This window comes from Alosa pseudoharengus, unplaced genomic scaffold (genome assembly GCF_046254945.1).
Source record: "Alosa pseudoharengus isolate Yale_2024_CS ecotype anadromous, Long Island Sound unplaced genomic scaffold, YU_APseudo_1.1 YU_APseudo_1.1_scf_10, whole genome shotgun sequence".
Lineage (NCBI taxonomy): Eukaryota > Metazoa > Chordata > Actinopteri > Clupeiformes > Clupeidae > Alosa > Alosa pseudoharengus.
The window spans coordinates 12,267,348-12,282,127 of record NW_027468565.1 but is presented as its reverse complement, the minus strand read 5'-3'; the positions used below and the strand labels follow the sequence as shown (position 1 = coordinate 12,282,127).

At 45.1% G+C, this 14,780-nt stretch overlaps 1 protein-coding gene across 2 annotated transcripts; it reads left to right on the top strand.

Annotated features, from left to right (window-relative positions):
- Positions 1–220: 220 nt before the first annotated feature.
- Positions 221–14,478, top strand: wt1a (WT1 transcription factor a). Of its 2 annotated transcripts, XM_076263726.1 has the most exons (9): positions 221–662; positions 3,731–3,844; positions 5,243–5,345; positions 7,721–7,804; positions 10,083–10,182; positions 12,239–12,386; positions 12,488–12,577; positions 13,076–13,168; positions 13,437–14,478. In XM_076263726.1, exons 1-9 carry the CDS (start codon positions 221–223, stop codon positions 13,556–13,558), a joined length of 1,296 nt encoding a protein of 431 aa, XP_076119841.1. In that variant the 3' UTR covers positions 13,559–14,478. The 2 variants fall into 2 exon arrangements, with proteins under 2 accessions (XP_076119841.1, XP_076119850.1); XM_076263735.1 differs by lacking the exon at positions 7,721–7,804.
- Positions 14,479–14,780: the final 302 nt, after the last annotated feature.

Below are 14,780 nucleotides of genomic sequence, written 5' to 3'. Positions count from 1 at the left end.
CGGACTTAACTCTCATCTGAACTCTCATCTGAAGCCGCTGTCTCTCTCTCCTTTATTGTTGCTGGATAGGTGCCATCAGTTCAGGCCCACATCTGCTCCAGACATTGTCTTCTCCTCTTATCGTGATCCGTGAAGAGGCTCACTTCCGTCACATCCAGGTTGGCTGATTGACAGGTCCCACTTCGCGACCTGCTTCTGTCCTCCGGACGGCTTTTCCCGAATGGCCACCATGGGATCAGACGTGCGTGACCTCAACACCCTGCTGCCCCCTCCGCCGCCGCCTCCCATGCCTGCGTTGTCCTCGGCCAACGGGACCACCTGTGCCCCCTTACCGGTCAGCAGCGCCCCTCAATGGGCCCCGGTGCTGGACTTCCACCCGGCGGCCGGAGGCCCCTACAGCTCCCTGCCCTCGCACTCCTTCATCAAGGAGGAGCCCAGCTGGAGCGCGGCGGCCGACCCGCACGAGGACCCCTACTGCGGGATCAGCGCTTTCACCGTTCACTTTTCGGGACAGTTCACCGGCACCGGGGCCTGCCGCTACGGAGCCTTCGGGGCCCCGCCGCCGCCGCCCACCCAGCCCACGGCCACTCAGCCCAGGATGTTCAGCAACACGCCCTACCTGTCCAACTGCATGGATGCCCAGCCTGCCTCCAGGAATCAGGGTAAGTGTCCAAAAACGCTTCTCTCTCTCTCTCTCTCTCTCTCTCACTCACACACACGCACACATTGTGACTTTTCAAATGTTTCAAATGGGCTGTTTGGGCTGATTTGAAACACGATATCAAGAACTTGCGTGCATGTGTGTGTGTGTGTGTGTGTGTGTGTGTGTGTGTGTGTGTGTGTGTGTGTGTGTGTGTGTGTGTGTGTGTGTGTTTGTGTGTATGTGTCTCGGTTGCCTAGGCCTACTCTTGGCAGAATGATTATCTTTTTCTTTCATGGTCATTTTAGTCAGGATGCCAGTCCAAAAGTTGCAAAGGTTCATCATTTCCCATGTTACTGTATAGTGGTTGGACTAATCAAGCTTTAGCCAGTGAGTTTTTTTACCTTATACATGTACCTGCTCACTTCATTGCCTTCTGTGAGTTTAACAGTTTTCCCGTTTAATTAAAGAACAGCTCATGTTAAATATCAAACTACATGATAATTTCTCTCATAATCTAGGTTTTAATTACTGTTTATAATATGTAGATTTTTAACAGTATTTTTAATTCCATAAGAGTTGGTCTTGTTACTTAGCTCATGATTCTGACCCAACATGTTGTTTAATATAACATACAATATATTAATAAACATATATTCTATATTAGTTGACTGGACGGTGCAGATATTAATGCATCTGAATTTGTTACTATTTACAGACTTAAGTAAGTTGTACAAGTGAGTAGAAAAAGTGAGTGAACACAATCCTTCCACAATAATTAACTAAATATATTAAGGCATTAAGTGCCAGGCATTTAAACTAATATTTTGTCCAAATATGATAGATGTGGATGTTTGAATTGGATTTTGAAAGGAAAGCAGAGGTCAGTTTGTTTTATATTTTGTTTTATTTTCACACTGACCTATGGGTGTGTGTCAGTTTTGTGGCTATAGCAAACCAGTCAATTGCTGAGTGTCAGTTTTTATACAGTAAGTCTTGTGCAGTAATTGCTGTACTTATTCGTTCTAAAATGCTCCCAATTTAAATACTAAAATATCAAACTTGTTAGTCTATAATGATGATATAGTATATTAGCCAATATAATATGAAATGTCCAAATAAATGTGTGAAGTGCTCACTATGTTGTGGGAAACACAATGTAGACGGTAACAACGGGGTCCGCATGATCTTAACAGACATAACCACTTGATCACCTTTGAGAATGTAATGTTCTCAATATTGGCGATGCGCATGATCTTAACAGCCATAACCACTTGATCACCTTTGAGAATGTAATGTTCTCAATATTGGCTGCTTTATGAATTTATGCGGAGCATTGATATGAGAAAGGGCATCTTTTGAATGTTCAGGTTTATTTTATTTTCTGTCCATTAACAGTATTCGTTTCATTTTATGATTGCTTTTAAATTGTACAAAACATATTTCCCAAGGTTTTCAAAATGATATTAGTCCAATATATAACTTAAAATGTATTGTAATACTTGTAATATAATATTACAATATATTATTTTTCATCTGTATGGGGTTATAATGACGAAAATACAAACAAAAGGATCACATTATTTGTTCATACAGACCTTTTCATTTGTCTGATAAATACGGGGACACTTTCACAAATAGGAGCAAGTGTGAGGTAAGAATAGTTAAGACGAAATTGTCTGTAAATAAAATATTAGTTGTTATTTAATCATTACTACTTTATAACATGTCAGTTACTATGTCAGAGTAAACGAGACAGTTCCTTAAAGTATTTATTGTTTGTTAATGTAATAACCTGATATAAGCAGAGCTTTAGCCATGCTTTATGCTTCATAAACTAGCACTCCAGAAGTAATTTTAAATCATCTGCACTCTCTCATGCAACAGCTGCTAGTCAACAACTGCCTACAGAAAAGCAAATTTATAAACAGTTTCAAATTTATAAACAGTTGTGTCTCGCACATGAGTTCCCTATTTAAAAAAAAAAAAAAAAACTGATACAGTATTATGGGTATATAATGATGTTACTTGTAGATATATCTGACAGTTTAATGATTGTGTATGTGAAAAGCTAAACACAAAATTTAAAGAATCTTTGGAACTATGAACGCATGTGAAATATTTTACCAAGTTGTTCATCATTGCACTCACTGTATTGCCAACCCAGAATTGGCTAAGGTGTGCCAGGCACTTAGAACCCCACCATCATAGTGGGCACCCTCTGTGCCTCTTTACCCCAGGGTGTGCCAGGTCACTGAGCAGACCTCCAGATGCCTCCACCCAAACCCCGCCTGGCTCCCCATCTCATCTCCCAGCACATCCGACTCCTCTCAGTCTTAAGCTGAAGAGAAATGGGTGCCTTTAATGAGTTTTTTTTCCCTCTCTGGCTGTGATGGTGAAAGTGAGTGGTGCTGGGTAATTAATGGTGTCCGTGTGAGGAGCAGGGTGATTTACGAGTCGCCAGCAGACTCCGGGTCAGCGAGAGGCATGACTCACCCACTAAACCTGGTGTCGGCCCCTTCGGTGTCCTGCCAGGGTTTGTTTTCACACTGGGTGCGTTCGTTCTTGCCCCCCGTGGGGCTTCACCGAGGCAGGGGAGCAAGTCAGGGAAAGGGGGGGGGGGGGCTGTGGCGGTTGTTTTTGAGGGGGGATGGGTGGGTTGTGTACCCATTAACCACAAAAGGGTCTCGCGGCACTGTCAACACCTTGATGGATGCGCTTGGAATTTTCACTGACCCTTTACATTACAACACATGCTTATGAGCTCATTGTTTTTGTAAATATATCATATGAATTCATACCTACCATAATGTGTGTGGTTTCAGTTTCAGGGTTAAGGTTAACTTGAGGATAAGGTTAAGACAGAGAGCATTATGGTACAGTAATGTTGCTAGATCACTGCATATTCTTAAAAATTTACTTACTGACCAACATGTTACAAGTCTAAACAAAATCTATTTTCTTTTAAAAATAGGTTCTCTTCACTTTAAAAAGTTAGTTCTGTGTGATATGAATTCAGTTCCTTGTGTATGACTTTTTCTGAATTCCTTTTGTACGCAGGGCTGATTGAGATGACTGTTCCCCACACAGGTTACGCGTTTGATGGAGCCACCAACTACGGACACACTCCAACACACCACCCATCACAGTTTGCCAACCACACCTTCAAGCATGAGGACTCCATTGCACAGCCAACCAACATGGGTAAACTGTATTTTAATTGCTGTTTATGTTTTCTGTGTATTGTATTTATTTTCATGTATTTTAATTTGTGTATATATCATGTGTGTGTGTGTGTGTGTGTGTGTGTGTGTGTGTGTGTGTGTGTGTGTGTGTGTGTGTGTGTGTGTGTGTGTTTGTGCGTTCATGCACGCGTGTGTGTGAATATATGTGTCACAATGAGGTAAGCTTCATCATTGCAGCCCACAACTTTATTAGATATTCTCCTGTCCTACATGCCTCTATTCTCCTGTCCTACATGCCTCTGACTCAACCACGGGTACACGGGGACTTTTCTAGGGCCTATCTTTGGAAGTGATCGTTGGAGACAGGGCGAGAGTTAGAGGCCTTTTGGAATGTTCTAGAACTGTCAGGGGACCGATTCACAATGTTGAGGTGAACAGATGGAGGCCCAGGTCCAGATCCTTAATTTGCATGTTGCAATAAAGAAAGTGAGGCGGTTTGCTTAACAGCTTCAAAGACGAGCTCGCTGTTTTCATAACGGCACTGTGTCTGCAGCTACATTTCACAGGTTGTTGTGTCCAAACACACACACACACACACACACACAGAGAGAGAGAGAGAGAGAGAGAGACCCTCACCCCATCTCTCAGTGCTTATTGCTACACTAGAGCACAGAGCACAAGAGTTGTCAGCCAACTATGTTTTTTTTCTTTTCTCAAGCAGTCTGTTCTTTTTTTCTTTTTTTTTTTTTAAAAAAGGGAGGCGGGGGGGTGATGCATGATGGTATCCCCTTGGTCACCTTATAATAGGATAACACGCATCCATTCTGATTTTGAGAATGAGAATAAATTTGAGATTAAATAACACTTGAGGGTAATTACGGGAAAGGGCTGAAACACGAGGAAAGGGGTCGGCGCTCTCTGTGTAGCTTTCACATTAAAAAGGCATTTGTAAAAGAAAATGTCTGCTTGAGTGCAGAGTAGCTTTAAAGCAAACTGGGCTGTTTGGGAACCCCCTGGAATGGAGAGTGGTATGTGATTCTTCTGAGTGTTTGGATAATAGTTATAAATACCTTCATTATCGCTGCAGAACACAGCTGTGAGCTTACTCGTCATTTTAGTCAGCCATAGTGCTACAGTTTGCTACAGCCTTTTACCGAGATGTGTTCGAGACAAATAACTAACTGTAAGCCGTTTAGATAGACTGCAGTGTTAGATAGACTGTGGTGTTAGATAGACTGTGGTGTTTCCACATTACCGCTTTGCTTTATAACCCTAACCTAAATACACAGAGCAGTACTGTTTGATAAAGTTGCAATGTCTTTGGCTCCTTTGTTTAAAACTTCATCTTCATCTAGTGCATTTAGCTCATCTCTCTCTCTCTCTCTGTGTGTGTGTGTGTGTGTGTGTGTGTGTGTAGGTGAACAGCAGTATCCTGTTCCTCCCCCAGTGTATGGTTGTCACACACCTTCAGACAGTTGTGGGGGCAGTCAAGCCCTGCTCTTGAGGAACCCTTACAACAGGTAGGCACCTGGAGCACACAGTACATCCTCTCTTTACTACCCTGTTTCCCAAATATCCTAAACACCATCCCTGAAGGTGTTGTGGATTCCCATTTTCTGCCCAAGAGGCTTACATATAGCACTACTGGAGCACTGGCTGAGGCAGTGTTCTGTTTGTAAACAGAAAGAGAAAGTATACACATATCTATATGGTTATGAACCCTACTCAGAGAAGGTTGGCAAGGTTAAACAGGATGTTCAGCTCCACTCCAGTGTAGCCATTTGGGCAAATGACCCTGCGCTGTGGTCAGGCCAAGACAATGGTCAATGTGTAAGGGCCTCCGCCCTCTCAGATGTCATGGTGCCATTGTCTACATCGCCATGCTTCCGGAGAAGCAAAGGAGAGGAAAGGGACGGTTGGACTGTGCACGCTCTCCCCAAAAACGGCCAGTGCTAATCTCTGGCATCACAGGCTCAGGCATTTGCATGTTGTCTGAGTGACCGATGCTTTTTTTGTGTTCAAACACACTTGTGAGCTCAGTGTGCTGGACTTCCCCGTTGCGCTCATAAACTGCTGAGCGCTGTGTTGTAAACGGACATAATTATAATTGATAGCCCCAAGCACGGCGCGGTCCAGCTGTATCCATTACAGTCCTGTCTTATCGGAGGTCAGGGGGGCCACAGAGCAGAATGCAACTGGCCAAAATAAACGCTTGTAATCCACTACCAGTTTCCACTCTGTTTTACCAGTTTGGAATTCCTCATTCAGATAAAATAGCTGGACGGAGGAGGAGGAAGAGGAGGAGGAAGAAGACAGTCCAATCCGGCAAAACTTCACAGGGCTGTTTACTCACTCGTATGCCTGAGATGACTTAAAAATGAACTCGCATTCCTCGTATGTCTTATGACGTATCTTGCTCTCTTTTCTCACTTTGGGGAGAATACGCCGATTCAAAATAACAGAGTTCACGTCGATAAGGGGAAGACAGAGAGAGCGGACGAAAGAGAGAAAGGGAGGGGTGGCAAAAGAAAGAAAGAAAGAAAGCCAGAGTGGGAGAGTTTGGTAATGCTCAGCCCATGTGCTGCAGCAGTCAGTTTTCTAGTCTCTTCTTTGTTTTTTTTCTTTTCCTCTTTTCGTCATCTTTCTTTTTGGTTCTTCGAATGTCATAAACAGCCCTGATAATCTGCCGCAGAGCCCCGGAGCTGGGAAGGCTCAAATCAAAAGCTCCGCAGGCCGTTCTCTAATCGGACGCCTGGTACCAGCAGCACTGTATTTACAGAGACCAGAGGCAGCGCTGCCGTTTTTAGCCCCGACGGACGGGGGCCTGGATGGAATAAAAACATGTCCACTTATCAAAACCTCCAGCTCAACACAGGTTACTGCTCCACTCCAAACTCGGAAAGGCAGATATCTAGAAGGCTAAGCCAAACAAAAACAAAACCATGGCCAAATACCCTTTGCAGGACTGTCAACCGTCTGCACAGTTCATTTCCCAGAAAGAAAAAAACTGAATAGTGAATTGAGCAACTACCATGCAGTATCTTACAGTAAACAGAAGCATCTTGGCCAAATTAGCCCGCACCTTTCAGGATAAATCCCTGGGGTGAGTGTGCGCGTATAAATCAGACCTCTAATGTTTCTTTTCGTGTACACATTGTCAAAAAGCAAGGGGATTATCTGCACCTGCACACTGTTACGTGGGTCACCGGGAGCCCACCAGTGGTTTGCTCTAAATTCAGCTCCGGTAGCGCTCTAATGGGGTGAGGGGGAGGGGGGGCGGTCACCGTTTGCTTGAGAGAGCCTGAAGAGGACAGTTCGCTAAGGCCGTAAGCTCAGCTCAGCTCCCCTCTCCTCTCCTTTACTCTCCTCTCCTCTGCGCTCCTCTCCTCTGTTCAGAGTTGTACCAGGCACCACAGCTGCCCAGCGCCCCGTCCACTGGCGTTGTGATGAAACACCGGAGTGTCAGGGGCGCAGCGTATAAATCTCAGCTATGTGTTTGGGTAAGCACCTGGCAGGTTAAAGAATGGATGGCCCCAGGGTCTGGCATAGTTCTGTTTTTTTTTTTTTTTACATTTTTAATAACGTATGGGCACGTATGGTGTCTAAGGGACGCGCTGCCTCCCTGTTTGATTAACCGATGACCACGCTGTTGAGCCTGGGCAGCTTCTTGGTGCATAACACATTCATTAGCCGTTACCCAGGACGCATCAGTCAAAATAGGGAAGGGGGACTAGGACATTTTTCAATCATAGCTCTGACTCCCATATAGATTTAGCTTTCTTTTCTTCTCTCTGTGTTACTGTTTTTTAAATAGAGGTGTCTCCCGCTGCCAGAGTTAGAGGGAAATTAATACTTTTTTTCTTAAAGCCGTCTTTCTATTTGTTTGAATCCCCAGCAGCGATAATTTATACCAAATGGCATCTCAGCTGGAATGCATGGGATGGAACCCTGTTAACACGCTGGCTTCTACCATTAAGAGGTATGTCAACGTGACCCACTCCTGTCATCTGAGAAATTCCTCTTTGGTCCGGATTAGCAGCCATCCATCTTTGCGATGGCCACAGAATAGTAGTGGGCCCGACAGCTCCCCTTTATTAAATCACACATTTGACCAGTCACTCACTATGTGCATCGCATGATAGATTAGGGCTGCCATTCCGTTTATGGGCAGAAATATGGTATATTGACATACCACTAAATGCAAATGAAAATGCATTTTTTAATAATTGTGGTTAGGCTGGGTGAACAGTGCAATAGCCTAATGTAAATAGTTTAAAATAGCGAAAATAGTTTTTGTCAATCAATTTAATGAAGAAAACAGCTGTCATAATGTCCTTGACAAAGTTTGAAGGATTAACCTGGAATGCTTGCCTTCTTTGTTGCATAATGCAACTACAAAAGGTCTAAATTTGAGACTTAGGCCTGTCACCTCGACTTGTCTGCTTCCATGTTCATGTTAGGGGTCATGTGCAGTCAGTGTGTGTGTGTGTGTGTGTGTGTGTGTGTGTGTGTGTGTTTGTGTGTGTATGAGTGTGTGTGTGTGTGTGTGTGTCTGTCTGTCTGTTTTGTCTGCTGGGGGGAAATGTATCCTGTCGTATATTTCCCAGCGCGGCGTGTCAACCTTGACCAGGCCGGGAGACGGGAGCGTAGGAAAAGGGGGTCTCTCTTGGCCGGGAGCTGGTGGAAGTAGCCTGGCTTATACAATAGGACGACCCGACCCCTTGGAGCTGGGCCCGCCATCCCGTTCGGTGCGCCGCGCCACGACTGTGTGCGCCTATCTCCAGAGAGACTGTGACCCTTGTGCCCCACCCTCCCCTCCCCTTCCCTCCCGTTCCATTAAAGAAAGAAAAAAATGAATAAAAACAAAAAAAACATGCCGAGACAGAAAATTGGGGCGACTGGATGATTAATCCGCTGCTAAATGCAAGTGTGAGTGCGACAAGAGGCCAGTCTGTGGAAAATCAGACTCACAGGGGCCCATCTCCGCATGAGGAGGAGATCACAGCCAGAGCTCTGATTCCTGATTCCTCTGGTTCTCCTCCAGCCGAGTGCCAGCAACCCCCCCTCCCCTCCTTCCCTCCACCTTTAGCACCCAGTGGCAGTGCCTGGATCCCAAGGCCAGGAGGACCTCAGGAGCCCAGGGCCAAAGCCCAGTGCAACCACACAGCCACTACGAGCCAGTGAATGAAGGAACTGTAGGGAGATTTATCACAGGATGCTGTCTGCACTGTCCCCCTAGTCTGGGTGTCTTACAGTGCACGGCGAGGAGACAAAGGGGGCTTTATGCATCGCAGACAAAGTTGTTTTATTTTATTTTTTTAAATCTATGATCGAAAGGGACACAAATCCTGCCCCTCCTACCATCCAAAACATTAAGTAAATCTCTAAATGTTTGAACACAGTACCACAGATTTTAGACAGGAATTCCAACATTGATAAAACACACATTTTCAGAGGAATCCTAAGACTGATCAAAAAATAAGTTTCGCACAAAACAGGCAACTAACCTAAAAACATCAAAACTATGCGATATTAGCTTATCACTCAATTTCTCTTTCTTTTTGAATGACGATGTTGAAAGCCCTTGGCCACGAGTCCGACGCTCTGTGCTGTATACCGTCAATTGTGAGCTGGGCTGAGCTGAATCTGAGTGGAGCTGTCTGTCGGCATTACGGCTGCCTCCCTCCCCGACTCTCCCGCGCCGCCGCGACCTCGGCGGAGGAGAGGCTGCACAGCATGCCGAGGGGAGGGAGACGTGCGCTAATCCAGGGTCACTGTTTGGGGACTACGAGGTGAGCACTCAGACTCGCGGATAAATCTGAGGGCGGTACACAGTTCCCCATTCATCTTGTCATTCTGGGCCCCTACCTGGGATTTCAGAGCTGGATATATGGCACTAAAGAGCAGAGAGCAATTTGCCCCACTGTCAAACTGAATTACAGGGTTTCTTTTTACCCTTAAACTTTACTGAGGGATTGCGTTTGTACGGCATGTGTCATCTAAACACAATTCAACTATTTAGTGACAGATGTAGGAACAGTAAACTTGTTTGGTTTTATGTTAGGCCATTGTTATTGATACTCTGTTTAAAATTGCATTGTAGTAACACAAGATATCCTTGAATGCTATGCTGTGCACTGGTGCATTTTATCACTGCTTTACTTTCAATTGCATGCCTCATTAAACAGATTTTTTTTTTGGTGTGATAATCTTCTCGCTGCCTGTCTTAAAACTGAGCCGTCCTGTCGCCTCCACAGCCACGCAGCGGGTTACGAGAGCGACCCGAGCACGCCCATGGTGTACAGCTGCAGCACGCAGTACCGCTTCCACACGCACGGCGTCTTCCGAGGCCTCCAGGTCAGTCCTCGCTCACTCTGTGGGGGTGGAGGTTGATATGGAGGTGGAGGGGGAGATGGAGGGGAAGGGTGGGGGGGGAGTGGGGGGGGGTTGCTGCCGCAGAGAGAGTTCATGCTGGGGCCGGCGCTTGCCTGCACACTCCAGCTCCTGCTACTGCAAGCTTGGGGGCCAAGGTCAGGACAAGAGTGCCAACAGAGAGGCACGGGCCTCTGCAGACGGAGATGGCGTGCACGCTCAGCACACTAGAATGCCCAGGGCAGGCTCCACCAACACTGAACGTGAAAGTGAGAGGGTGATGAAGACAAAGGAAAGAAAAGAACAGGAAGAAAGGAATGGAAGAAGAAAAATGAAAGAAAGAAAGAAAGAAAGAAAGAAAAAAATTAAGGAAGGAAGAGATGGGAGAAAGAAAGAAAGAACAAAAGAAAGAAAGAAAGAAAGAAAGAAAGAAAGAAGAGGAAAGTAAAAAAAGGCTGATGCAATGAAATTGTTATGTGAGAGGAAGCAGGGCTTGAAACATTTAGAAGGTATTTTGGGATGAAAAGGGAAGAAGAATCACTTTCAAGAGCTCCATTAGCAATAAAGATACAGTTTCCATACCCGGGCCTGCACTAATAAATCATTAGCTCCTAATTAATGTCCGCCAGAGGCTTGAAAGCACTGCGAGCAGAGATAGTCCAGAGCTGTTCCACTCGTTCAGACGAGGATGTTTTTCCTCATAGTTTCCAGGTTTCTGTCCCCTTATTGTTTCAGAAAGAATCCAACTAAATAACGCACATCACATGTTAAATATGTTGGGGTCTACTCAAGAAGCCATTGAAAGATCTGTCCCCTTGTAAAACTACATGCCTTTGCCAGATAACCTGTGTTTAGACTTGACTTTGCTCCCACAGAGAGAGCTCGGAGCTCAGAGAATTTGGGTAGACAGTGTGCCCTGACTGTTGGGTGTTATCAGCCCCATGGGATAGATAAGATGAGACGGGAACAGCCGTAAAACACTTTAAGTAATTTACTTATCAATAGCACTTAACATACATTAATTACCGTGGCGGTGTCCAGAAACGTCATTATGCTAAGCACAGGCTAATGAGGAGCAGATGGGACAGAGGGGTCTGGGAGAGGAGAGGGTGGGGGTGGGATAGGGTGGGGGTTGGTGGTGGTGGCTGGGGTAGATTGGCGCAGATCTCTAATAGGGTCTGTGCAGTGCCTGTGACTAACAGCCAACATTTACATAGTAAATCAGAGGCCAGGCTTAATCTGCGTGATCACAGCTAATTCCAATATAATTAGGCCCCCCACCCTCCAAATGATAATCTATTAAACGCACACTTACGGAGAATTGGGTTGTTCATTTGTCCTCTGCGGAAGGAACCTGTGTTGAGTTCAAGAACCCTTTTATGGGCAATCTGTTCTCTGTGACCACTCAAGTACCAGCTGGAAGAGGCCTGGCTTGATCTGGCACCGCCCAGGGCCAGACCCGTTCCTTAGTGAGGTGTTCCTTGGAGAGGTTTAGGGGCTAAGGGTTAGGGTTGGGGTTAAGGTTTCTTTTAATCACATGGTGCCCAAAGAGAGCAGTTCAATCAAGCCTGTGGAGTTGCTAAAAAATGCAAAATGCTGAAAAACAGCGACTCTCTTGTGTAAATAGCTTTCTTTGCAAGGCTGTGAAGTAAATCTAATTTGATTAATTTATCTATGCTTATCTAATGCAGCATCTTACTCCAAATCACAGTCTGGTTTTTGTACAGGCCACATGCCAGTTCTCATCTGGATTCAGGCAGCTGCTTAGAAGCTACTTCATTGTAGCAAATGAATGTAGGTTACCAAGCACGTCAGTCAAGAAGGTGTTAGGTGTGTTGCTATGGATGGGAACGCTTCCCAGAGATATTTACGGTCAATAAGCTCCACCCTGGCCCTCTGAGACAAATGGCCATGGCCTTGAGCTACTGCTACACTGTAACCACTCTGTGAGAACCAGTTTGTTGTGAGTCGTGAAATGTCACCTAGTTTGTTCTTGGGTGAAATGCCAGCGTGTTCACGTGGGTGGCCCCTGTCTTGTTAGGATGTCCGCAGAGTGCCAGGCATCACCCCGGCTATTGTGCGCTCATCAGAGACCAACGAGAAGAGGCCGTTCATGTGCGCCTACCCCGGCTGTAACAAGCGCTACTTCAAACTCTCCCACCTTCAGATGCACAGCCGCAAGCACACAGGTAAGGATTGGGAAGAGAGTAAGTCACCAGTGATCTTGAAGGCCTACTTCCTCACTTAGACTCAGCAAACCCCTCACCGCTGATCCTGCTCTATTCATCAGGCGAGAAACCCTACCAGTGTGACTTCACAGACTGCGGAAGGAGGTTCTCCAGGTCAGACCAGCTGAAGAGACACCAGCGAAGGCACACAGGTTTGGAGTCTCGGCCCTTCCCATTCATTTTGCCTCTCTAAGTATCTGCCTTTTGCACTCTCCATTTCACTACCTGCTTCAACCTGCATGAGAATGTTTGTGTGCCTAACCACTCACCCCACCTAAAAAAAAAAAAAACTTATAGCACCTTAGGAGAAGGTTCCTTGGGAGAACTTTTAAAGGTTCCACTCAGAAGATTTCAATCTGAACCATTTGTTGAAGTACCTTCAACAGTTCTATATAGAACATTTAAAAGACTCCCTGGGTTCAGCTCAGCAATGGCTTCTCAGTTGTGAACAATGCAAACCTGAAAATAGACCTCCATGCTGTTCCCATCGTGCTGTTTGCGATGTTGCATTGATGTTAGCATTAGCGTTAGCATTAGCATGCAGTAGCAGGAAGTGGCTCCACTCTGGCGTCTCCTGGAATGGCTTCCCTCCTGGCATCCACCGTTTTCTGTTTCTCTCTCCATGTATGTATGTATATGTGTCTGTGTAGGAGTTAAACCGTTCCAGTGCGAGACGTGTCAGAGAAAGTTTTCACGGTCTGACCATCTTAAGACCCACACCCGGACTCATACAGGTAAAACAAGTGCGTAAAACTTTTATTTTTCCACATTTTACTTCTCTTTTTCTCTTTCTCTGGTACATAAAACTAAAGAATAAAAACAAATATGTTGTAAGTACAAGTAAAGATTATTTGGGTAGCACTGAGCTACTTTGTTTTGACCTGTTGAAAATTCCCACAGTTCTTTACAACCAATATTTGACACTATTTCTCCTCCAATTCTTTCCTAAATATTGCACAATGGACTTGTATAGTGAAATACTCCCTCTCTCTCTTCCTGTCCTCCTGTCAGGTGAGAAACCTTTCAACTGTAGGTGGCCCAATTGCCAGAAGAAATTTGCCCGGTCTGACGAGCTCGTCCGGCACCACAATATGCATCAGAGGAACCTGACCAAACTGCAGCTGGCCATCTGAGGCTCGCCTCTGAGCTAATGCCTGCTGCAAGCTCCAGTCGAGCCGCCCACAGACCTGGCAAGACAGGGCCTCTATCTCCACAGGACCAAAGCAGGAGAGTCAGCCAGCAGCCCCTCACCTGCATGTATAGCGCCCCCTACTGGAGCTCATGAGCAAGCTCAGAAGCTTCTAGCACTATAGCGTCAGACAAGAGGGCGGCCATTTTGAAAATGAGGAAACACCATTAGCATCTTTGAGTTGTTGTTACTCTTTAGATGTGAATTTTCATTTTCAGTGTAATTTATTATTATTTTTTTATCAACAAAAGTTTTTAGAAGGAATTTCTCGCTCTATTTTAGTTGTCAGGCGTGTTATTTTTCAAGGCTCCATTTGTTGTCATTCAGATTTGAAAAGTTCACAGTACAGCTCTTATTTGTGTTAGAACCATAAGACTTTCTTTACTGAAGCTCATCTCTGGTGTTTGTAAATATGGTCTGATATTAAATTATGATTTGGTCGCACTGGCTTTGTGATCCAATGGCTGTGATATCTGAAGTTGTACATAATAGTGACGTTTCACAGATTAAGGGGAAAACAGACATGTGATTATTGGAAATGTGATTTTAATACTTGTAAAAAGTATTTTAAAGGGTCCAGGAAATACCTTGAAAGGTATAACTGTATAATTTAAGCATACTTGTTATTATGGTCATTCATATTTTGTCTTTGGGAAGCACATGACCTAAATTTAAATCAGTGCTGCCTTTTTTATTATTACAACCTTCCTATTTTTGCTTCTAAGGTATATGACAACCGTGTTATTGGTTTTCCTCCACTAAGCTTTGAATTAAAGACTTGTTGAAGTTGAACTGAGTTTTTTTGAGGGGGGTTGGTTGTGTGTAGGGTGACAGTGAGCCAGTGTTGATGCTTGAGCAGATCGCTTTTTGACCACAGAGAAACCTAACCCAGGTCCTGACCCCTCTCAATTTCTCTGGACAGCCATCTCTGAGGGGAAGGTCACACACACAGACACACACACACACACGCACGCACGCACACACACACACACACACACACACACACACACACACACACACACACACACACACACACACACACACGTCAGGATTGTTGTACACTCACTGACGACTGTGTAGGAATAGTCAGCACTGTAAGGCTGGCTGTTTTCTTTATCTCTGAACACATTCTTCTTCAAATTCCTAAGCCTCCTCAGTGGGTGGGG

Excerpts from the sequence above, each read along its gene's own strand:
- wt1a (XM_076263726.1), top strand. The coding sequence starts at position 221 with ATGGCCACCATGGGATCAGACGTGCGTGACCTCAACACCCTGCTGCCC. Across the intron at positions 10,183-12,238 it reads GCGTCTTCCGAGGCCTCCAG|GATGTCCGCAGAGTGCCAGG; the intron begins GTCAGTCCTCGC and ends CTGTCTTGTTAG. Across the intron at positions 13,169-13,436 it reads GACTCATACAGGTAAAACAA|GTGAGAAACCTTTCAACTGT; the intron begins GTGCGTAAAACT and ends TCCTCCTGTCAG.